At 40.3% G+C, this 23,873-nt stretch overlaps 3 protein-coding genes across 6 annotated transcripts in view; all 3 read left to right on the plus strand.

The window, feature by feature from the left end:
• Nucleotides 1–6,003, plus strand: part of nmrk1 (nicotinamide riboside kinase 1) — a 7,186-nt gene extending 1,183 nt beyond the window's left edge. For all 3 annotated transcript variants that reach the window (XM_079888001.1, XM_079888000.1, XM_079888002.1), the window contains exons 4-8: nt 856–1,021; nt 3,235–3,306; nt 3,390–3,496; nt 3,593–3,687; nt 3,785–6,003. In XM_079888001.1, coding sequence (XP_079744127.1) covers nt 856–1,021; nt 3,235–3,306; nt 3,390–3,496; nt 3,593–3,687; nt 3,785–3,811 — 467 coding nt within the window. In that variant the 3' untranslated portion in view covers nt 3,812–6,003. The remainder of the gene's footprint in view (nt 1–855; nt 1,022–3,234; nt 3,307–3,389; nt 3,497–3,592; nt 3,688–3,784) is intronic.
• A 2,255-nt stretch (nt 6,004–8,258) lies between these two features.
• LOC307168267 (uncharacterized protein) lies at nt 8,259–12,512 on the plus strand. The gene is made up of 4 exons (XM_079888028.1): nt 8,259–8,461; nt 9,144–9,452; nt 10,543–10,685; nt 10,918–12,512. Exons 1-4 carry the CDS (start codon nt 8,380–8,382, stop codon nt 11,014–11,016), a joined length of 633 nt encoding a protein of 210 aa, XP_079744154.1. The 5' UTR covers nt 8,259–8,379; the 3' UTR covers nt 11,017–12,512.
• Nucleotides 12,513–19,891: 7,379 nt separating this feature from the next.
• The window catches only part of septin9a (septin 9a), a 105,911-nt gene continuing 101,929 nt past the window's right edge, over nt 19,892–23,873 (plus strand). For both annotated transcript variants that reach the window (XM_079887891.1, XM_079887892.1), the window contains exon 1: nt 19,892–20,155. In XM_079887891.1, the coding sequence (XP_079744017.1) occupies nt 20,131–20,155 (25 nt within the window). In that variant the 5' untranslated portion in view covers nt 19,892–20,130. The remainder of the gene's footprint in view (nt 20,156–23,873) is intronic.

The following is a 23,873-nucleotide window of genomic DNA, read 5'->3' on the forward strand; positions in this document are numbered from 1 at the left end:
ATAGCTCTCTATACACCACAAAGACTTGCGGTCCTGGTCACATATGAGCCAGCAAGTTGTGCACCAACAATTTGTCCTCTTTTGAACTCAGTGTCTCCACTTTATGTTGTGTGGATTGCAATATTTTATGTGCAACTGTGCTATTGCTCTGCTAATTCAATCTTCACACTCTGCTCTTACTGATGGAGTGTAAAATCAGTAAAGATTTGTTGTTCCAGATTATTATGCACGTGACATATCAGTAGGATTTCAGCACAATAAACATTCAAATCAATCCATTTAAAAATGAGTCTTCATATATTTGTAAACCCACTTTCAATGTTTATCTTTGTGAGCTTTGGTTGGAGGTGGCTTAAATGCAACTTTATACACAAATGCCAGCCTGCATGAAAAGGTTCTTGAGACACCAGTGGCTTCAAACACCTTTTTGCTGCTCAATGCTGGCTTTTTTTTTATAGTTGCCCTTTTAATAGTTAATTTGTTTGACAGAAACTTTCCTCAAGTCTTTATCTGAGCGAACTCTTCTGTGTTTTAAATCACTCACAAATCTTTTGACAGTTAAATATTTAACAAACCTGTCTTGAGATTGATACCAGTTATCTAAAAAGAGATGAGAAATAAAACAAACAAACAAACTTTCTTGAAAAACTAAAATCTGAATTTTTATTGTACTAAAATCCTCCTGATATGCATAATCATTATGAACAGTGTATAGGTGTGAAACCTCCAACAATATATTGGTCAGTGTTTCAGTATATATATATATATATATATATATATATATATATATATATATATATATATATATATAATAAATAAATAAATAAATTATATATTAACAAAACTCCTCTGCAGGTTTGGATGCCCTGCATATGGACAGGATGATGGGAGACATTGGCTTGTGGCAGGAGGATCCTGAGTGCTTCATGACATCTCGTGGTTGTGCATTGAAATCCACAGCATCAGAGTCACCCAATGTGTTTGTTCTTATAGTGGAGGGATTCCTCATTTTTAATCATAAGTAATGTTTTATTTTGATTGTTTTATTTAGATTTTAGTTCAACAGACTACCTTTTATGTGAGATAAAGACAGTCATACTGAATTAAGTTTTTGTACAGTCTGGAAAGCAAGATTGGACAGAATTGGTCAATCTCAGTGGAAGAAATTAACTTTCTCATTAAGAGATTTATTCCTATTAATAGAAAGCTTAAGGGCCCTATTTTAACTAAATAAAATGGTCTAAAGCGCATGGCGCAAGTGCATTTAGGGCGTGTCCGAATCCACTTTTGCTAGTTTAACGACAGGAAAAATGGTCGGCGCACGCACCGCATGGTCTAAAAGGGTTATCCCTTTTCTCTTAATGAGTAATGGGTGTGTTTTTGGCGTAACGTGAAATAAACCAACCAGATTCTCATCTCCCATTCCCTTTAAAAGCCAGTTGCGCTCGCGCCATGGGGGATTGCTATTTACATGACGAAATTTGCAAGCTCTTAACATGTCTCCAGAGCGCAAACGGATCTGCTCGTGCGCGAGGTTAAAGCGGCGAACAGAACATCTACGGGATAAGCCGGATTCCACCATATCTTTATGTACACAATATTAATCTTTTACATTGTAATCCTTTGATTTTTAATATTTGGCATGTTTGTGTGCTGCTGCACATCCCTGTGTGTGTAATAAGCAGAATGTATGCACGTTGTGGACCCGCCTACAGGCTCATATTACTAACGCAAATCTATTTGTTATGGTAATAGGAACGAAAGAGCGGTGTTTTGTCCCGTGACTACAACATCTCACGGTCACCCAGTTGCCCTGCTGCACGGGTTCTACAGCCGGAACCGAACAATGTACAGAGTTCACTAAGCTAGTTGCATCCAAAGCAGTATCTAAAGCCCTTGCACTCTTACTATTCTCAATTAAAGTTTAGATGCATGTCTCTAGTTCTGAAATATTCTCCGTCAGCCTGACTCTCTCCCTGCATTTATCACATGTAAATCCTTTAGTGCTGACAGAAGGCTATGCTATACATGTGACACGAAGGGCAAGTGACAATAAGAGGAGAAGATGGCATGACTCACCGTGTTTGTTGACTGATCCTACTCACCACAGTTGTTTGATGGACTCGTAAAAGGCGCAAGAGAAAAAAACAAATAAATAAAGACGGCAGGCATGGATGGCGTGAGTGCGTGAGAGAAAAAAGTGAAGTACTTTAGTACTTATCTAATTTACTTTAAGTACTAGATTAAAAAGTTTGTCGCGACAAACTTTAAGTTGGCTTGAGAAAGTTTGGACCAGAAAGTTTGAATAAGTTTTACTAGCACGTTAACAGGCTAGCGAATTACTAGCGTGTTGTGCTAGCGATAACGATTTAGATTAAAGCTAGCGATGTCAGGTTAATGTGTGGTGATGAGTAAGTAATGAGTATACAAAGATTCAAAACAGAAAGTTACATGGAGCATACAGACGCAAACCACTCAGCAGCAAGACAGACAGGAGCAATCGATCTGACAGTAACAGTCGAGCAATCAATCGATGTGTCCAGTAGAATAAAGTGGATCTTCTTCTTCTTCTTCTTCTTGTTACTGGCCGCTCACTCCTTAGGAGTATTAATCAAGTGGATCAAAACCTTTCATCAAAGTTATACATGAATTTTGAACAATACCCGTTCTTGTTTTAGGACAACTTTGATGAACTTTTTTGATTGCTGCTGCCCATCAATCTAGGAAGGATTACAAGGCCATTTCAAAACAAATTTAATTCCATCATTCTACAGTGAGGAAGATTACTCACAAGTGGAAACATTCAAGACAGTTGCCAATCTTTCCAGGAGTGGACGTCCCAGCAAATTCACCCCAAGATTAGACCATACAGTGCTCAGAGAAACTGCAAACAAACTCAGAATCTACAGGCCTCAGTTATCATGTTAAATGTTAAAATTCATGACAGTACAAGGTTACAGTACAAAGTTCATGACCTTCATGATGGCTTAGGTTTGCAAAGTTACATCTGAACAAACCACAAGATATTAACCAATACCAAACACAGCATATCAGCAAAAACACTTCATACCAGCTGTCAAGCACAGTAACGATATAATCAATATTATTCACTTCTCCTGTCAGTGGGCCAATTCAGTTCAGTTTGGGTATAGATAGCGCCAACACAAAGATATGCTGTATTTCTCGTGATTGAACAGTGTAATGTGTTTTCATGCATGTATGTTGTACTTACAGGCCTCTTAATAGCTTGTTCAACAAGAAGTACTTCCTGCAGATCCCTTATGAAACATGCAAAGAGAGAAGAAGGTAGGAACAAGACTCCTGTTAGTCTCAGTCGAAACAATGTTCATCAAACTCATCTGTCACCTTCATATCTTTCTAATCAATAGCTCAAGAGTCTATGTGCCTCCAGATCCACCAGGCTACTTTGATGGGTATGTTTGGCCCATGTACCTGAAAAACAGAAAAGCGATGGAAGAAACTGTAAATGACATAGGTACTATAATATGTTAATGCTCAATAAGCACAGTTAATTCACCTTTATTGTGGTAAATTGTGTAAGTGTGGCTGAAAGTCTTTGCACTTTATACAGTTTTTCTGGATGGCACACAGAAGAGAGAGACGTTGCTCTCAACAGTTCTTGCAGACATTCAAGAAATTCTTATGGTGACAGAGATGAGTTATCATGTGAGTAATTCAGCACTAATATCGCAGGATACTTGTTATTAGTGCAATGATTTTGCAATTAACATAATTTATTTATCTCTTTGAATTTAATTCCTAGATTGTGAGGACCAACATTCCAAGATGACTGTTTTAGCAAGTATACTTTAAATACTGTGTTCATTAGAACGTTCATTAATGGCTTATTTCACTTCCTCATTAAAGTTCCTAATTTTTGGCGCTAACTATGTGACTCGTATGAAAAACTAAAGAACATGCATTAATATTCCTCAAAATAAGTGAATGAACCGATTACACTCGACATTTGATGCAGTTAATCTTAACAAACAAATTTTTTTTTTTTTAATGAAATGTTTTGCTTTATGTACAAATATATGTACAAAGATTATGTACAAAGCAAATGTATTCATCTTTTTTAGAGTGGAAAAAGTTATGTGACTGAAACAGATGAATGTTAATCTGTTACGCAAAATATTCAAACACTGTGTAGATATATTTGTACAGTGCAGTGTTTAACAAATGAAATACTTTCATATATCCCTATAATGTTTGCTGTGTTCAGTATGTTAATAAAGACATGATGGGAATGTTTTGAATGAGCAAAATTAACCTAAAATATGCATTTATTTCCCTTTATTTATTTGTTTATTGTATTTTACACTCAAGAAACAAGAATTAAAGGGATAGTTCACCCAAAATGAAAATTGTCATTACTCACCCTCATGTCGTTCCAAATACAAATAACTCGTGTTCATCTTTGAAACACAAATAAAGATATTTTTAATGAAACCTGAGAGATTTCAATCCCTACAAGTCCATGGAACCAAAATTTTGACCGTTAAAAAAGTTAATAATGACATTATAAACATAATAATAAATAAACATAGTCTTCTGAAGACACAGTCGATTTATCTGAAGAACAGATTTAATTTATGCTTTTATTCACAATAAACAACGCACAGACATAGAGAGCATCAATTGTTTGATTTGTGAGAACAAACCTCACCAGTCAACTTCATGCATGGATGTTTGAGATTCCACAAGAAGGTTTGTTCTTGCATGTCGAGGAAGTACGATTGAGCTTGTAATGCTTGGGTCACATGAGGGTGAGAAATTCGTGACAGAATTTTCATGTTTGGGTGAAGACAAATTTTAAGATTTAAACTTTAAGACAAATAAAAAGTTCTGTCATGAAACTCTAGATGGCTCAGGCTGATAGGTCCTTAACTCAATCTGCTTGCAATCGCATCATTCTCTATAGGGCACAGCTAATTTATCAGTAGCCAATGAGCTCGCTGCTCAGCCTTCAAATACTTGCTCAGCATTTGCTGTAGCAGTTGCAGCACTTTCAAAATAACTCCACCTTTCCCAGCTCCACCTGTATAGATCTGCTACGGGTAATCCATGTATGCCATATTGTGCAGCAGCAGCATGTCTTGTATGTACTGTATTGGCAGAAGTAAGTCCCGTACTTGCTCTGCAGCAGCAGCGTAGCAGATTTATTATCCTACGACCAAACATATCAACATTGTCATACCATTACCATACCAAACACTCTAAGAGTTTTCATGACAGAACTGTGATTGAGCTAGTTCTGTCAAGGTTTGTGGGCCAGTCTTTTGTAGGGTAGCCTTGTGGTTGGGATGAAGATTCCTTGAAAGATCCAAAACAACCCAAAGTGCTATTGTACAGGCCAGATGGCAAGTGCTTGACAAGGATGCGCTGTTAAATTGACCCTGATATGTTCTGCTGCATAATTGTACCGATCACCAGTGAGAGTGCCCGGGATTACTATCAGAGGGCACTCCAACCCGGACAATCACCACACATCCACAGACTCCATTCCCCATAATCCTTTGCCCATACTAATCAGCCATGATCACATTCACCTGTATGTCTTTACCTTGTTTAGCTCACCCCATATAAGCCTGTCCCCTGCCTTTTTTTTGCTTGTTTGTTTGTTTGTTTTTTTTGGACTGATTACCCGGTGTTTATGACCTCTTGCCTGTTTTCTGGATTACGCCTTTGGATTACTAGTGGTGGGCAGATCGAGGCTTCGTGAAACAATGAAACAGTTGAAGCAAATGTGCCATATTGTGTCGAGGCTTCGAAACAATCCGACACCCGTCTCAACGGTGACACCTAGTGGTCACTTGCAGGTGTTTATCTGAAACAACCTTAACAAGGAGCCATTAAAAAAAAATGTTTTTTATTATTGTATTTTTCTAATATGTGAAGCTTGTAACCCGTAGGCTCCTCACTGTGCATAATGTTATCTTGGTCATGAAAAATGAATATTAATAAAAGAAATCAAGCCACAATGTCTCACTTTTTCATAGATTTTTATTCAAAAATATTAATTTCTCTGCTGTGGAAGGACTTAGCCTACTTCTTTTTTTACAGATAATTTCTCCTGCCTTTGAAAAAATCCTCTCACAAGGGACACTTGTTGCTGGCATGCAAAGATATTTTTTTAGCAAGGACATACAATTAATTATATTTCAAACAATGCATACCTTGCTTAGATGGCCCAGCAGTGTCAGTAGTAGGCCTCTAGGTACAGGGGGAAGACTACCATCCTCTGCACTCTGCACCCTGCAAAATGGCAGGATGAGTGTTAAGTTAAATCTGAAATTGAAGGAAAGAGGGAGAAATATATATTCATCATTGTTTAATTAAAAAATGTAAGATCAAAATGGGTGCAGCCTATTGGTTGTGAGCACAGTGCTGCTGGAACAACCAGGGAAGCTGATTGGCCATTGAAACTCCACATGGCACAAAGGACCAGGTGTGTGTGATTGTCAGCATGCTGAGATCTTTGAACAGTGGATGTGCTTCTCCTACCTAAATTGGTGGATTTTGAAGATTATACAACCAAATGAGAAAGATTGGTAATCAGCATCAAGTCAATTGAGTTTGTTCAAAGACTGCTGGGAAAAGCCAAAATGTGTTCATCAACTTGGAGTGCTACTGGTAGGACAAATATTCATTGTGTTTGAAAGTTGTTTGATGCTAGCATTTTAGCATCTAGCATGTTAACTGGACATGTGCACTAGGTGTATTTGATTTTACATTGTTGTTGCTGTTTACAAGCTGCTATATAAACCGCAAATAGTTTAACAATATTGTTTGTACTTTTTAATATCTCTGAATGTACATTTATTTATACTGTGTGTAGTGACTCATTTATTTATGTTTTTCTATATAGGTTATTAAGCTAAGCATCGGAGATATTCATTGAAACAAGAAGATCAAGTCATTGTTGAAAGATTTTCAATAAATTGATTCGAGGAAGAAGAATTCAGTGCTTTGAGTTATTCCATGCACCCTCCTCTTAAAGTTGATTGAAGCCTTTTCAAGTTTGGGCAGACATTGAGGCACAGAAACCCTGAGAACTTGACAATGAGTGCTCCTCAAATGGCACATCATGGATGATGTATTGTTGCAGTAGGCTAGTTGTCGATCACACTACATACATCTCACTTTATTTGGGGAAATGTTCCCACACCGCAGATGTATGGCATCTCTTCTGTGGAGCCTTCATTTTTAGGATTTTGGATTTCATGGGAAATTGCATACATGCGTCATATCCGTAAATGGAGAAAAGTTACTCTGGCTACTTTGACGCGTGTATGGTGTGTGAGTGGCATTGGTTAGTTGTCACGAGTGAGGTTGAAATTGAGCAGCTAAATCTCGAACATCCTCGTAATCACCCATCTTATAACGTTGAACAGAGGAGAGTCTGTTGGCAAAAAGAGAATGTGACAGCTCAACATTGGCTTGGCTTTTCGGAGATGGCGGGAACTGAGGGTTTTGAAATGAAAACGTGGAGATGTTTTTATTACGAAGTATTTAAGTAAGGTATTTTATTGAACCGATAAATTGCCATTTGTAGTCATAACAGAGTTCATTGTAAAGGGTCATTTCATTATGGTTGTTGTAGCGCTGTGCTGAAACTAGTTTTCGTGGAAGTACCGTCCATGTCTGTTAATGGTTAGCTACAGTAAAGTCTTCAGCTAGTCAGCTTACCTTGAGATCCTTTCCATTATATCTCTAAAGCAAAATGCATGCAGGTTTTTTTTTTTTTTTTACCTCTAGAGGGCCAAAAGTTACATGGTGTACCTTAAGTTGTGGTAGGTGTATGATTTCTGAATTTAAGACTTAAAGGAACAGTTGTTTAATTTGCTCACCCTCTTGTCATTTCAAACATGTATAACTTACTTCTGTGGATCATAAAAGAAGATATTTTGAGGAGGTATTTTTTCTCATATGGAAGTCATTGAGCACCAAAACTGTTTGGTTACCAACATTCTTCAGAATATCTTATTTTATGTTTAACAGAAGGAAGGTTTGGAACAACATTCACACAGCTTTTTTGGCTGAACTATCCATGTATAGCATTTTCAGTGTATGCAAAAGGATGTTGCAGTTAGTCTTGCTGCATAATGGCCTGCTTGCTTTTGGACTTTTCTTATAAATTGGTAAGTGAATTAATGATTGACGAATTATTGTTTTTTCTTATTTATAAGAAGAACACTCGGAAATGTTTTGGTATGACTCGTTTGAAGTTTGCTGACTAAGATGTCAGTTTCAGTGGTTGTGGGTTGGAGCACACGCATATATATATATACGTGCATTGCAGACTGACGTTCAGTTTTCTGTGTTTAGATGGAGGACACTGATTAAGATACACTTATGACAATAACAATGAGGTCTCTGCAAATCATCTTGTTTTTGTTGGTTATTCTTTGTCTCTGCAACCTTGTTGCAAGTGCAGGTTAGTGCTTTGTTTTCACTATTATACATTTTAGTCATTTGTGTGTTACAAAGTGTTATTAGTTGACCTACTTTCTTTAGACAGCGATACATTTTATTTTTTCACTTTTTCATATTTATGAGTGCATCCAAAATGCCTCTTGACGGTGTAAACACTATAATTGTAAATGTGGTTTACAAGAGGTTTTTTTTTTTTTTTTTTTTTTTTACCTAAAAATTAAAAATGTTGTCATCATTCACTCACCCTCATGTCATTCCAATCCTGCATGACTTTCTTTTTTCTGAGGAACATAAAAGAAGATATTTTGAAGAAAGTCTCAGTGCATATTGGACAAAATAAGGCCCAGACCACCAAAATAGTTTGTTTTGGAACATTCTTCAAAATATCTTCTTTTAAGTTCCACACAAGAAAGTTCTTAAGATGACACGAGGAACAACATAAATTTCAAATTTTTGAAACATCAGATGTAGCACTCAACTTCTAATGATGAGGAATAAGCAATATTACTCATAATAAGAAAATAGGTGACATACCGCAGAAGGTACATTCATCTACACTGTCCAGGTGTTGGTCTTGGTGTCTCATTTAGTGCCAAGAACACCTGATTCTTCAATGTTCTCTCGACTTCTGTTTTGATGGATGCTGTGAACTGATCCAAACTGTTTCTTTGAATTATTTTTAGATGTGAGTAAATATAAAGGTGACAATTACACTATGAAGTGTCCTGCACCTCAGGCAGACGCGGTGGGTGTGAATCTGCTCAGCCGGCGTTCGGTCAAACGTGAAGTCTTCTACTACAAATTCAAAACGGACCAATTTACTCTCCATAAAGACTACGAAGGACGTGTTGAAGTCAAAAATGACAAGAAGATTTTAACTATAAACATCTATAATCTAGGGCTGAAAGACACTGGGGCTTACTGGTGCACCTGCGAGGTTAACTTTGGGATATGTAAAATGGATGATTCCGGTGTTTTTCTTTTGGTTCAAGGTGAGTGCACATTTCTGTTGTTTTGTTTTTTTTATTGCGATTTAATTTTCAGCATGTAATTACAGGCAATTTAGAATCCACAATACCTGTAGTGGTAAGTATCATTTAAGATATACATTACCGTTCAAAAGTTTGGGGTCAGTAATTTTAAAAGAAAATGAGTCTAAGTATGCTTTGTTGATCAAAAGTGACATTAAAGAAGTCTACATTTTAACTTTGTATTCATCAAAAAAAATCTTGAAAAACGTATCATGGTTTTCACAAAAACATTATGCAGCAGTGTTTTTAACATTGATAATAATATTTTTTTCTTGAACAGCAAATCAGCATAAAAAAAGAAAACTAATTTTATATTGTAATAATATTTCACAATATTACTGTTTTTACTATATTTTGATCAAATAAATCCAGCCTTGGTTGAGCAAAAGAGACTTTCACAAGCATCAAAATCTTACCAACCCCAAGTATTTGAACAGTATTATTTATTTTCTTTATTTTTTTCCCCTGTCCTAAAGGCAGCTAGTGAGAATCAAAGAAAATGAAAATAAACAAATACATGTTTCCTGTCAAAGTCTTTTCATACCTGCCAAATTCAGTACACAAACTTAGTTTGACTTTCAGTGTAAAAGATTTTAATGCAAAACATGGTTTGTTATAGTTTTGAAGCAAGTGATGCACGAATCTTTCCGTACTGAACACTCTCAGAAAAAAACAAATGCTGTGACTGGGACAGTACCCTTCAAAATGGTTCTAATATGTACACTTTTTGTACCAGTATGTACCTTGGAGGGACTAATATGCACTCTTTAGGTAGCCTAAAAAGGTGTACCTTTTGAAAAGGTACACTCTCAGAAAAAAAGGTACAAAAGCTGTCACTGTGGCAGTACCTTTTCAAAAGGTACACTTTTGTACCTAAAGAGTGCATATTATTTCCAAAAGTGTACATATTAGTACCTAAATGGTACATTTTAGAACCTTTTTGAAGGGTTCTGTCCCAGTGACAGTTTTTGTACCATTTTTTTCTGAGAGTGTACCACCACAGTGACAGCTTTTGTATCTTGAGTGAAGTTATTTATAATTTTCTTTATAGACCCGCCAGAGATCATTCCGGCCTCTTCCAAAAGTTCAAAGTCCAATGGCATGAATGATTTACTGATACCAGTGACGGCTTTGACAGCTGGCAGTGTGCTCTTGCTGATACTCCTTGTGCTTGGAGTGTGGATGGTGCCCAAGGTGAATGTCATACACCTATTTGTAAATCTGAAGGTCATCAGAAACTTTGTAAATGCATTGCACACAAACTGGAAAGTGCTGATTTCAGATTTGTCTGTGTGTGTATTCTCGGTTATCTCCAGCCATATCTTTACACACTTATTGTCTATGACCAATTAAACATTAAATTTGAGAGGCATTTTTCAGCAAATGTGTAATAAGCCAGTTTGATTGTTCCTCTCTTTTGTTCCAGATGAAGAAACTGATCAGAGGTCAGAGAGAAGAAGAGAAAAGGTCTGGCAATGAAGTGTACGAGGTCATGACCATTCCCCGAAGGAAAGACTTTACATGATACATCCACATAAATAACAAAGTGAACAACCACATAATTTGCTGTTGCTTAGTAAATATAGTTCCACATTCAGTACACACACAATATATTCAGTGTGATGCATATTGTACAATTTTGAATGTTGCTGTAACTCATTCAGTCCCACTGAACTACTTTTTTGAGTTCAGTCTGATTTGAGGTTGGCTTTCTGACATATTTGTTGAAATATAACATTCAAAGATTCAGAGAAATTAGCTCCTCTCTTCTAAATGTCTTTATTTTTAATTCTCAGTATTCTATTCTCTGTAAATAAGAGTTGTGTATAATTCTACAGTTTAACATGATAGTTCAAATACTTTAAAATAGCATTAAATGAGTGATTTAGTTTGGGAAGTTCCTGTTTTGATTGTCTTTTACTTTAGTTGTAATCTATGGGTTCTAAATAAACATATATTTGTAACTTGTGCCTTGTGTGTAATGTAATCCACTGTGGATGTTGTTCTTGATCACCTGATGTAAATATTTTTGATAACTTCAATGTATAGCTTCAGTAACACACACTAAAAAGGCCCTATCTTGCACCCAGCGCAACTGACTTTGTACACCGAAGCATGTATCATTCTTATTTTGCACCCGACGCACAGCGGACTTTTCCCTCCACAGACGCACGTCGGTAAATTAGGAAATGAACTTGCGCTCCCGGGGGCGGTTCAGGGAAAAGAGGAGGCATGTTCCGGCGCAAACGTTCCCTGGTGCTATTTTGCAGTTTCAGAAAACAATTCCGCCACAGACCAGGAAAAATAACGGCGAATGTATGTCATTCTGACAAACAACAGAAAACAGGATCTGAAAATGTCCCCTTTGTTTCAGTCTGTGCTTTTATTTGACTTGAGATCTTGGTCTATCTTGGGGACTTGCAGAAGTCTGCTCACTTCCTCATGTGGTGGAACACATTCGTGTCAAGACCCCTCTAGCGGAAAACTGCCACTGCTTCAAAGAATGTCACCTCTACTCTTACTTTAGTCAGTCTAAATGTACATCTCTGTACATCATCATCTGAGTGGTGTCTGAAACCTCAAAGTGAAAAAATACATTTGGGGAAAAACTGCTATGATAGTCTTACCAGAAACAAGAAGATGTGCGAGAAAATGTGTGGGTTTAAAAGTGTTTGTCAGATCAATTGCACAGTCCTGTTTTTGAGTTTAACATTGTACCTGCATGGGAAATGTCATGTATGCCATCATCAAAACTCTTTTTCAAAGAGTATTTTCTGGAAAATAAGATTTTGTTTTGGAAAAAAAAAAGTCTATAATTTGCTGTAATGTGTACTTGTGACTGGAAACATCACTGTAAACCCTAATAAGTTGAGACTACTCAAATGATTTGAGGAAAGTTTTTTTTTTTTTTTTTGAGTAATGGGAAAATTCAAACTTAATTAATTGAGTTGACCTAATGTGGTCTTATCATTGAATTAACTTAAATGTTTAAGTAAAGATAAATTAAAAGGCAAATGGACTAAACTCAAACTTTCCAGTTTATTTTTTGTTGTTTACTTATTATTAAATAGATTTTAAATAAATTATAAATCATTAAACCAAGTTTTATTTTTCACATCAACAGCTTTATTAGGGTTACATTACATATCTTAACTTCTATAATGCATGCTGACTGAACATTGTATATTAACATTTAATCAAGAAAAAATACAATTACAATACTTGCAGTAGATTAAATCAATTGATTAAAAATTTCTTTAAAAATCAGTCAGAACAATTGATCAGGACAATTAAAAGCACCCTGTAATGAACAACAACAGACATGTTTGTCATCTACTTTAACTTATCTTTAACTTAACTTATCTTTCACCCTTTGTAATAGTTGTGTGTGAGTCCCTCAGTTGTCCTCGGTGTGAATACATAGATCTCAACATCATACAGTCACTTTTGGAAATGGTTTCAAATATTCAAAATATGCTGGAAAACCAAAAAAAGTACAGGACCTGGATTTTTCTTAAGAACAGTGGACACTTTAACTGCTCAGGACAAACAAGTGACACATGAACATCCATCACAAAACAAACAAACAAAAAACAGTTGTCGATCATCAAGGTAACGACACAGAATTAAGAATAAAAAACTTAACTTGTCTACTCTTACATCATGATTGGGAAAACTCCTTTTCTTGAGAATATTGAAGCCTTTATTTTAAAACGCATTGCAGCTGCACAGCGAGAGCATCATAGCTCGTAGGAAGCGAGCTGATTGGCTGTGCTGCAGCAACTGCACGAACTTATGGCGAGTCAGCAGAGGCGTGCGGTCCAATCGGAGCGCTTGGCGCCTTGCCAGCCTCGAGCGTGCCAAAATAGGCGTGGCTGAAGGGTATCAATTCAGAAAAAACTCGCCATATGAGAGGTTTAAATCGACTGAAGCGAAGCACCTGATATGAGCGAAATAGCACGGCAGGCAATGCAGTACTCGTTCCCTTATCTCTAAAGGCCAATTTATACTTCTGCGTCGGGTGCGCGCAGTAGGTACAGCATAACATACGCATAGACTTGTATCATACGTCGTACCCTTCGCTGTACCCTGACGCGCACCTCCTCAAAAATGTAACTACACGTCGCGGACCGCAAGATCTGTGATTGGTCGGCTTGGTAGCATCGCCTTGTCAGTCCCCTCACCTCAAAATCATCCACACGTCCCGGAAAAACGAGTTGTAGAGATTTTAGAAAGAAGCACTAACAACGGTGACTGGTCGAGTGGCAGGCCCGGTGACAGGCGCATATAGCGGTGACTGGTCGAGTGGCAGCTGCCCCTAGCGATGACGGGTTGAGTGACAGGTCGAGCGGCAGCTCCCCCTGCCACGCAGAGATTTTACCCCTACTGGTTTCTTTTTTGTGATTTACCATTAGCTATACAAGCTAGCAGCTAACTTTAGGAACAATATCTAGCTAATGTTAGGCTAACGTTAACGGTAGCGTTAGCTAATAATTTTCCACCGGAACTTTAGCTAGCTGGCTAACGTTAAGTTCTCTCCTGCTGTGTTTAATGACTCAATTCATCAGGCTGTAGCTAACGTTAGCTAAGCCTATGTCAACAGAGCTCCTGGGTAAGGCCAGGCGTGCTTTCAGCTTCTGATGGTGGTCTGCACCCCTTGGTGTGCATTCTCTGGTCAGCACGAGCGAAGCAAACTGCTTGTAAACCAATCAGGTAATGGTATTCCCCTACCTTCCCAGAGAAAGAAACGGGTGATGCAAGGCCCTTCGCGCTAATATTTCCATGCACTCGTGCTCCCTTCTGGCACGCGCACCTGTTCGCAGTTCACTGAATCTCTGGTACCTACCAGCAGCGGCGGTTTCTTCATTAGGGCGATCGGGCGACGCACCACCAAAGTGTGAAAGGGACTTTTTCAATCACATTCAACCACAGAGTTACGCTAGCAGTCACTCACTGTTGTTCTGCCTCTGGATATAGTCCAATCAGCGCCAAGTCACGTTCTGTGGAGTACCGCCTCTTTTTGGGCGATTTCACTATGGCCGAAAATCGCCCAGAGTGTTCCCATAGACTTACATTCAAAGATTTTTTTTTTCGAACTGCAGGCACTGCAATGCATTCTCTATGGGTTCCGGGAGGGCTCGCACTAACGTGCTTTTGTCATCATACATAAACTTCACTTGTGATGATGCGACGGCAGCCACAGTACAATGGCGCCAGTGCGCTCACCACACACCAGCTATAGGTGGAGAGAGGAGAGAGAGTGATAGAGCCAATTCAATGTAAGGGGATTATTAGGAGGCCATGATTGGTAAGGGCCAATGGGTGGAATGTGTCCAGGACACTGGGGTTACACCCCTACTCTTTACAAGAAATGCCATGGGATTTTTAATGACCACAGAGAGTCAGGACCTCGGTTTTACGTCTCATCCGAAGGACGGTGCTCTTTGACAGTATCCACCTTTTTCCTGGTTAGCGAATTTACCCATGATTCATAGCGGGTTTGAACCAGAAGTCGGATCCTCCGGATCAGGATGCAGTTCGGTTGGCTTTATTTTGAAGAAATGTAAAGAGCAAACATACACTTTCTTTGGAGGATGTTTTAGTTTCAAAGCTGCAAGCCACGCTGTTTTGCGTTCCTCATTGGCATGGAGTGCAAAGCATAGGGCGATGGACATGGACAATTTCTTCTAAGTTGTTGATGTTCGAAGCAGGACGTTTCCGACAAAATCTTAAATTTTCTTGAATTGTTATGGCAGCCAACAACAGCACAAGTTGAACCTGAGCTCATGTTAACAACATTTAAACACAACTTATTCTAATAAATGTAATGTTGCCTTCTCTGTCGATATCATGGTACGCTAGCAACTTAGCAAGTAGAGGTTAGCCGCTGAATAGGAAACACAATACCGGAAAGCGGAAGTAGGTCACCACCCATTGGTTGCTGGAGAAACAGACGGATAGTGTCCCCGTCACTACACTGGGGTGTTAGGACCCACACAGACCACAGGGTGAGTGCCCTCTGCTGGCACCTAACACCTCTTCCAGCAGCAACCTGGTTTTCCAGCAGCAGGTCTCCCATCCAGGTACTGACCAGGCTCAGCCCTGCTTAGCTTCAGTGGGCAACCAGTCTTGGACTACAGGGTGATATGGCTGCTGGCAAATCATTTAAATAACTTGACATTTTGAGTTCATAACACTTAAAATCTTAATCCGAAAGATTTTTGCTGCCAAATGAGTACATTAAACACAACTGTTTAATTTTTGATGCAAAAACTTGCTATTGTAAGTATGTTAAGTTATGATAACTTGATTTCTTTATTAATGACAACATTGGGGTTTACAACAGTGAAAAGCTTTGTTTTTGACAACAAAGGAAACAAGATCTGGTGTGATGTAATAGTACAGCCTTTCTCAATTGTTTACTAAAACCCATTAACCGAAATCCTAAACCATAGCGTTTCAAACCATTTTACAAAACTTTAAAGATAAATTCTCAATTTTACAGCAGTTGCATGTTCCTATTGTGCTAATAGGTCTCACAGCCTCTCACAGGGGCTATTAGTAGTTTTGAAACAAATGTGTTTTTGATAGCAATTGTTTTGTATGTTGTTTCAAACACCTACTTCACAGTCCTTCTGTCACGGTGTGGGTTTTGTGTCTTGTTCCTTGTTCTTGTCTGTCATGTAATTCCCTGCTTGTCATGTGATCCTGCCATGTGTCTTGTCCCATTTTCAGCTGTTCCCCGTTATGTTGATTAGTCTTCCCAGGTGTTTCAGTTTAACCACGCCCCCTTGTTATCTTGTTTAGCTTGTGTTCCCTTGTATTTAAGCTCTGTGTTTTAGTTCAGTCCTTGTGAGTTCTTGATGTTGTACGTTTGCTGTTGTCTCCTTGTTCCCGTCCTGAGTTCCTGAGTTCCTGAGTTCCTGAGTTCCTGAGTTCCTGAGTTCCTGAGTTCCTGAGTTCCTGAGTTCCTGAGTTCCTGAGTTCCTGAGTTCCTGGTCGTGTACCCTGGATTACCTGTTTGTTTGTTTGTTTATTAAAGTGCTTGCGATTGGATTCACTCTCCGCTTCATTCCTGCCTGCATCGTTACAGAAGAAATCACCACCACTGAATCCAGCAGTACGGATCTCGCCTGATCTTCCCAGCATGAGCCGGGAGTTCGCTGGACAGATCGCGGCCTTGGCCCTGGATAGCCTCGATCTGTTCCAGTACACCTGGGGGTTTGTTCCTCTCGCTGCCTCTTGCTCTCTGGGTGACGAGGCAATTAAGATGTGTTACCGGCTGGGGGCTAAGGAGGTCGACCCGAGGGAGCTCCCCGATCTCTCCGGTCTGGATTGGAGAGAGGCACTCTCCAGATGTCTAGAGAGCTTCCTTCCGTGGCACGCAAGGTCAACACCTGATCTTTACGTTCCGTCCAGTCCTGCCGAACCTTCGCCGCTGGTCCTGTCCAGCCCAGAGCCCTCTTCGCCGCTGGTCCTGTCCAGCTCAGAGTCCTCTTCATCGCTGGTCCTGTCCAGCTCAAAGCCCTCTTCATCGCTGGTCCTGTCCAGCTCAAAGCCCTCTTCATCGCTGGTCCTGTCCAGCTCAAAGCCCTCTTCATCGCTGGTCCTGCCCAGCTCAGAGCCCACTTCGCCGCTGGTCCTGCCCAGCTCAGAGCCCTCTTCGCCGCTGGTTCCGTCCAGTTCAGAGCCCTCTTCATCGCTGGTCCTGTCCAGCTCAAAGCCCTCTTCATTGCTGGTCCAACCCAGCTCAAAGCCCTCGCCGCCGCTGGTCCCGTCAAGCTCAGAGCGCGCTGATCCCGATCCAGAGACTGAGCTTCACGTCACTTCTGCCGATCCAGAGACTGAGCTTCACGTCACTTCTGCCGACCCAGAGACTGAGCTTCACGTCACTTCTGCCGACCCAGAGACTGAGCTTCACGTCACTTCTGCCGACCCAGAGACTGAGCTTCACGTCACTTCTGCCGATCCAGAGACTGAGCTTCACGTCACTTCTGCCGATCCAGAGACTGAGCTTCACGTCACTTCTGCCGATCCAGAGACTGAGCTTCACGTCACGTCAGCCGATCCAGAGACTGAGCTTCACGTCACGTCCGCCCGTCAAGAGTCTCGTCCAGTCGAGACTGAATCTGTTCCTGAGCATGAATCTGATCCTGATACTGAGCCTGAATCTGTTCCTCTTCCTCTTTCTGCGCCTGTGTCTACAGACAAGATGGCCGACCCCACGCCTGTGTCTTCGGACAAGATGGCCGACCCCACGCCTGTGTCTTCGGACAAGATGGTTGACTCCACGCCTGTGTCTTCGGTCAAGATGGCCGACTCCACGCCTGTGTCTTCGGACAAGACGGCCGACTCCACGCCTGTGTCTTCGGACAAGATGGTCGAATCCACGCCTGTGTCTTCGGACAAGATGGCCGACTCCACGCCTGTGTCTTCGGACAGGATGGCCGACTCCACGCCTGTGTCTACAGACAAGATGGCCGACCCCACGCCTGTGTCTTCGGACAAGATGGTCGACTCCACGCCTGTGTCTTCGGACAAGATGGCCGACTCCACGCCTGTGTCTTCGGACAAGATGGCCGACTCCACGCCTGTGTCTTCGGACAAGATGGCCGAATCCACGCCTGTGTTTTCTCACAAGATGGCCACCGCATCCCTTGAGCCCGTTCCTGTTACTGTTCTTGAGCCGGTGGTGTCTGTTCCGGAACCTGAGCCGGTTCCTGAACCTGAGCTGGTGGTGTCTGTTCCTGAACCTGAGCCGGTTCCTGAGCCGGTGGTGTCTGTTCCTGAGCCGGTGGTGTCTGTTCCTGAGCCGGTGGTGTCTGTTCCTGAACCTGAACTTGAGCCGGTGGTGTCTGTTCCTGAACCTGAACCTGAGCCGGTGGTGTCTGTTCCTGAACCTGAACCTGAGCCGGTGGTGTCTGTTCCTGAACCTGAGCCGGTGGTGTCTGTTCCTGAGCCTCTGCCATGGCCGCCCGAGGGGTCTTCACCGCCCTGGCCGCCCAAACGGTCTTCTCCGCCGTGGCCGCCCGAAGGGTCTTCTCCGCCGTGGCCGCCCGAAGGGTCTTCTCCGCCCTGGCCGCCCGAAGGCTTTTCACCGCCCTGGCCGCCCGAAGGTTCTTCACCGCCCTGGCCGCCTGAAGGGTCTTCTCCGCCGTGGCCGCCCGAAGGGTCTTCTCCGCCCTGGCCGCCCGAAGGTTTGTCACCTCCCTGGCCGCCCGAAGGTTATTCACCACCCTGGCCTGCCCGAAGGGTTGTCTGCAGTTCTTGCTCCGCCCTGGTCGCCCATGCTTCACGACCCAAGTCCGCCATTAATATGCCCTGGTCCCATTCCATTGCACGGACCTGGCCCTCCATCCCTCCCCCAAGACCGCCTCCGCTTCACCACCCTCCTGAACTATTGTTTTTTGTTTTTTTTGATGGGCGTCGGGAGCCGCCCATAGGGGAGGGGCTATGTCACGGTGTGGGTTTTGTGTCTTGTTCCTTGTTCTTGTCTGTCATGTAATTCCCTGCTTGTCATGTGATCCTGCCATGTGTCTTGTCCCATGTTCAGCTGTTCCCCGTTATGTTGATTAGTCTTCCCAGGTGTTTCAGTTTAACCACGCCCCCTTGTTTTCTTGTTTGGCTTGTGTTCCCTTGTATTTAAGCCCTGTGTTTTAGTTCAGTCCTTGTGAGTTCTTGATGTTGTACGTTTGCTGTTGTCTCCTTGTTCCCGTCCTGAGTTCCTGGTTCCTGTTCTGAGTTTTCTGAGTGTTCTGTCGTGTACCCTGGATTACCTGTTTGTTTGTTTATTAAAGTGCTTGCGATTGGATTCACTCTCCGCTTCATTCCTGCCTGCATCGTTACACCTTCGAACTAAAATTTCAATATTATATTTTTTACACTGAAATACATTCAGACTCAACTATACTGAATGTTGATCTAAACCAAAGGTTTGAACTGTGTTACTTCTTGTAAACATCATGGGGAAAGTTGTTTTAAATCTTAAAAATCTATACAATTTAGTAATAGCCTATTTTCTGGCCCGAAATATATTATGATATTTTTGTAAGATACCTTTTAGGTTTTTTTGCTGTTTCCTGAATTGTTTATCATTATTGTTTACTGTTTTTATGATTTTGCTGTTACCGCTTTTTTAACCGTAAAAGTATGTGGAAATAGCTGCGAAAAAACAAGCCATTAAAACGTGCACTTTTAAGAGAAATGCATATCAGTTAAACTACTATAAAATGTAGGCTATGTAGACTACATTTTCCTTTTATAGACATACTAATTTTATCCTAAAACCCTGTTTAAAAAAACAACAGCAAGTTATTTGTCAAGAAGCCTAACAAACAATTCCAGCGTCAAACCTTCAGGTGTCCTATCTCTATCCCTAAGGCGGAGTTATCCACAGGTGTGTGCGCGCGCGTGTGTGTGGACAGGTAAAGCTGGAGGTGTATAGAAGTTTAGTTCTAACCGATTAAGTTTGTTTAGTGAAAGGACGAATTAAATAGCCTACACAGATTTTGATCGAGATTAATGTGCTTTGCGGAGTGCCAGAGAGAAATTCTACCCAACGATCGAACATATTTCAGATGTTGCAACCTCAGATAAGGACCTAGACTAAAGTTGAAATTCTCAGGACAAAAGGGACCCTATGAACATGAAGAAAACATATTCTGGTGAGTACAGGACCACCGAAAGTTGCGTGTCAACTGACAACCGATGTGATATCTGTTCTCAAAAAATAGCTGTTAATCTAGAGATCACTTTATGTAAAAGTGAAAGCAAACTTGAAAAGTTCATTTGTGTTGTGATTTTTTTTTCTATTTTAAACAATCGATTTACTTACACAACATGTATGCAACTTATTAAAATTCATTGTAGGCTAACATCTAAAAACGTATCTTATGATTTTATAAACAATTTTAAAATAGGCATAGTAGGCTAATTTTTAGGCACAATTAACTGATTAACTGAAAAATTATCTCCCATAATTTCAATGAACTGTTTTCTCTCACGTGCTGTGCATCTTTCTTCAGGGTTAGATTATTATTAGGCTACTGAATTTATACTTTTTTTAGATAAACATCTCCAGTAGGCTGCCTACTTTATGACAAACGTTGGGTTCTTGCACAATTATTTATTAGGTTCTTTCCTTGAGAATGTCGTACATTTTGCATTGTATGAAAATTAATTAAGTTAGCCAAAGTTAGCGCAGTTAGACAAATGTAATTATTATAATTATTACATTTTTGTGATACATTTGTGATATGCAAATTTATAATACAATTAGGGGCGGTTTCTTCATTAGGGCGATTGGGCGACGCACCACAAAAGTGTGAAAGGGACTTTTTCAATCACATTCACAATCTCATTCAACCACAGAGTTACGCTAGCCGTCACTGGCCTACATAATCATTTGTCAGTGTCAGTGTAGGCTACGTGTACCGCCCACACTGATCGCAATTATAAACGCAAGCATCATGCTGTTGTTGGTATGGTTACCACCTCTAATGAACGCGACTTAGGTAAGTGAAACATTCGAGTGAAAATACGCACACTGACTAACCTGTATTTTATGATTTTATGATGAAACATTTGAAAAACCCTTTGAAGAAAAAAAGAAAGCATGTAAGACTGTCTAACCCCATCTTTGGGGGTTGTCTGACACCTCCAAATCCATCATATTTTCACCCTAAATTAGTTTTAAAGCATTTTATATTTTTCTTGTAAATAAAGAGATGTATTTATAATATGAGTGATTTTTAGTAGTCTACTTTTATAAAGTGACCCTAAAAAGAAAGAAGTCCCTTACAACCCCATAGAAAACCTCAAAGACTGATGTAATGGACACATAGCTGCGTCGGGCCAGTGCGAGCCAGGGCTTTCAACGGGACAGACTGGCCTAATAGGCAAGGACCTGTAGCACCTAGCCCAAAACCACCCTGCGTTTCCACTGTCGGGCTAGAAGCTCCACAGTGCTTCACTAAAACCTGCCTGTAACACGCCTCTCTTGAACAACGTCAAACAAATTTCACCAACAAATGGAAGTTTTATCAGAAAACTAATCAGAAAGAAATCACTGGAAACTAGATAGCACATGTACGTCTGCAAGACGTCTGTTAAAGATCACTTCATCTGGAAAGCATCTACTGTTTACTAACAAATGATAGACGTCTTTAAGATGTCAGTTTTACATTCTAAATCATAAACATCTTAAAGACATTTTCTAACGTCTATTTGACATCTGACAGGAAGCGTCCTATGAGGTATTGCAGATGAGCGAAACACTCTGCACATCAAATCCGTGTCTATGTGATGTGTGCTATCAGGGTAGCGAGATCGCAAAACAAACATGATAAAACTGGCCGTTTGTTGGCATTTTTGTTGTTTACTTAAATAAGTAATACACTGATCATAATGAATAATTTGTGTTAAGATTGCACATTAGTCACACAGAAATCAAGTGGTATTTACCGTTATTTTACAAAAGAGAGAGGACACACGTGTTTACACGTAGGCCTACTTTCTTATTGTAATCACAATTAGAAAGAATGATAATATCTACAAATTTTCCACCAAAAATACAACCTGAGGAGCTTTAGCACTCTCTCCAGTGACAGTTCAATACAGTTATATTTTCAGTCAGAGAAACAGAGGAAGCTCCCGAAAAACCGGAGATACTTTATTTTATGACATATGCAGAGCTAAATATGGATATCAGAAAGTCCGGTATAAAGAGACGAGACGTAACGACAGATAAAATAAATACACGATTGTGATAGCCTTTATGATTTGTCTGATTTCTTCAAGCGGTCGTATTTACCATGTTTACTGTGGTAATGGTTAGCTTGCATTTCATATAAACATTTCCGCTTTATAGGATGATCAGAATCCACATCGGATCACAAACAGAAGTTATCACAAACACTCGCCATTGGCTGAAAGTGAGTTTTGAGCTAAAATGATTTTAGAAGTCTTTAATGCTAAAAGCTAGTATATTAAATAACCCATGGCACTGGCCGATCAAGCCCTGGAAGTGACAGTGTAAACGCGACTGGCCCTGGTACGCACTAGCATGTCCGCTTTTGCCCTGACAGTGGAAACGTGGCTATTAAGGCTGGTTCGAGGCTTCTTGCAACCAACTTTTGTCCAAAAAATCCTCAATTGTGTGGTTTCATTACGATTATTTTACTGTTCCCGGAGCCCGCACAATCCCAAATCGTAAATATCAAACATGTTAGATTTTTAGGACTCTTGAGCCAATGAGAACGAGCAAGCTTCAATGACCGGATGTTGCCTGCTTCTATAGCTGAAACTTGGCAGCCACAAATTTCCCACAAAAGTGGAGTATTGTCAAAGAAGATCACCCATATTATTTTTTTCTCCTTTGTTTTTCATCCAGTAAAACAAAACTCACGGCATGATAACCTGTTGACGATGTCGATTGTCCTCCATTTGTTTTTCTTCTTAAGTCACGTTTGATCTCGCAAGTCTCCATGAGATCTCGTCTCAATGTGAAAATATTACTACAATCGACAGGTGTGTGATCTCGCGGTCCGGACAAATCTTCTAGCGTGTGCATTCGGAGGATTAAAATGCTTAAAATCGGATGAAACTGCCCTTATGTCTGTGGACTCCCACAGTTTTAAAATCGGTTAAGATTTTAAAATCATCTAGTGTCTCAGGCCTAAGGGAGATCATCACATCAACTCATTTGTGTGACCATATTTACTGAACATGCTAGATTCCCTGTATTACAGTGCTAGTGGCAAACATTCATTGCTTGTTCCCAGAGTTTTAACTTCACCATTTCCCCTTCGTTGTGTAACGGAGCCTGCGGCTCTACATAGAGCTCTTCCATTGAGAACAGCCGCATGTTTCTTCCCTATAATCTTGACAAACTCATAAGCCGAACTCTCTGTGTACACAATGATTTGGCAGGAATGTAGTGTTTCCTCAGGCCTGCCAAAGTCATTGTCACTGCACACCCAACTCCTAGCACACACATGTTGGATCATGTAATCAGTCAGTCCTTTTTCTCCTTATTTCTCTGGCAGCACACAGTGTATGTGATCTCATTCAGAGAATATCCCTCAGGTACAACTTTGGCCCCCACTCCAAGAACAATGATAGTTCACCCCAAAATAAAAATTCTGTCATCATTTACTCACCCTCTTGTTGTTTCTAACCTGCATGACTTTTTTTTAAATAATGTTTCAACTGCTTTTGCCCATTGAAGGAATCATTATGGTGTCAAACAACAACAACATGGAACTACATGAGAGGGAGTAAATCATGACAGAGTATTATTTTTTTGGCTGAAATATCACTTAAAAGTCATAAGCACTTCAAGTTTGTTTTTATTGATTTACATATTTCAAAGATTATGAAACA

Source organism: Squalius cephalus (assembly GCF_949319135.1).
Source record: "Squalius cephalus genome assembly, chromosome: 1".
In the NCBI taxonomy this organism is placed as follows: Eukaryota; Metazoa; Chordata; class Actinopteri; order Cypriniformes; family Leuciscidae; genus Squalius; species Squalius cephalus.

Coding starts and splice junctions, on each gene's coding strand:
- LOC307168267 (XM_079888028.1), top strand. CDS start 8,380: ATGACAATAACAATGAGGTCTCTGCAAATCATCTTGTTTTTGTTGGTT. Junction 8,462..9,143: donor CAACCTTGTTGCAAGTGCAG/GTTAGTGCTTTG, acceptor AATTATTTTTAG/ATGTGAGTAAATATAAAGGT. Junction 9,453..10,542: donor TGTTTTTCTTTTGGTTCAAG/GTGAGTGCACAT, acceptor TTTTCTTTATAG/ACCCGCCAGAGATCATTCCG.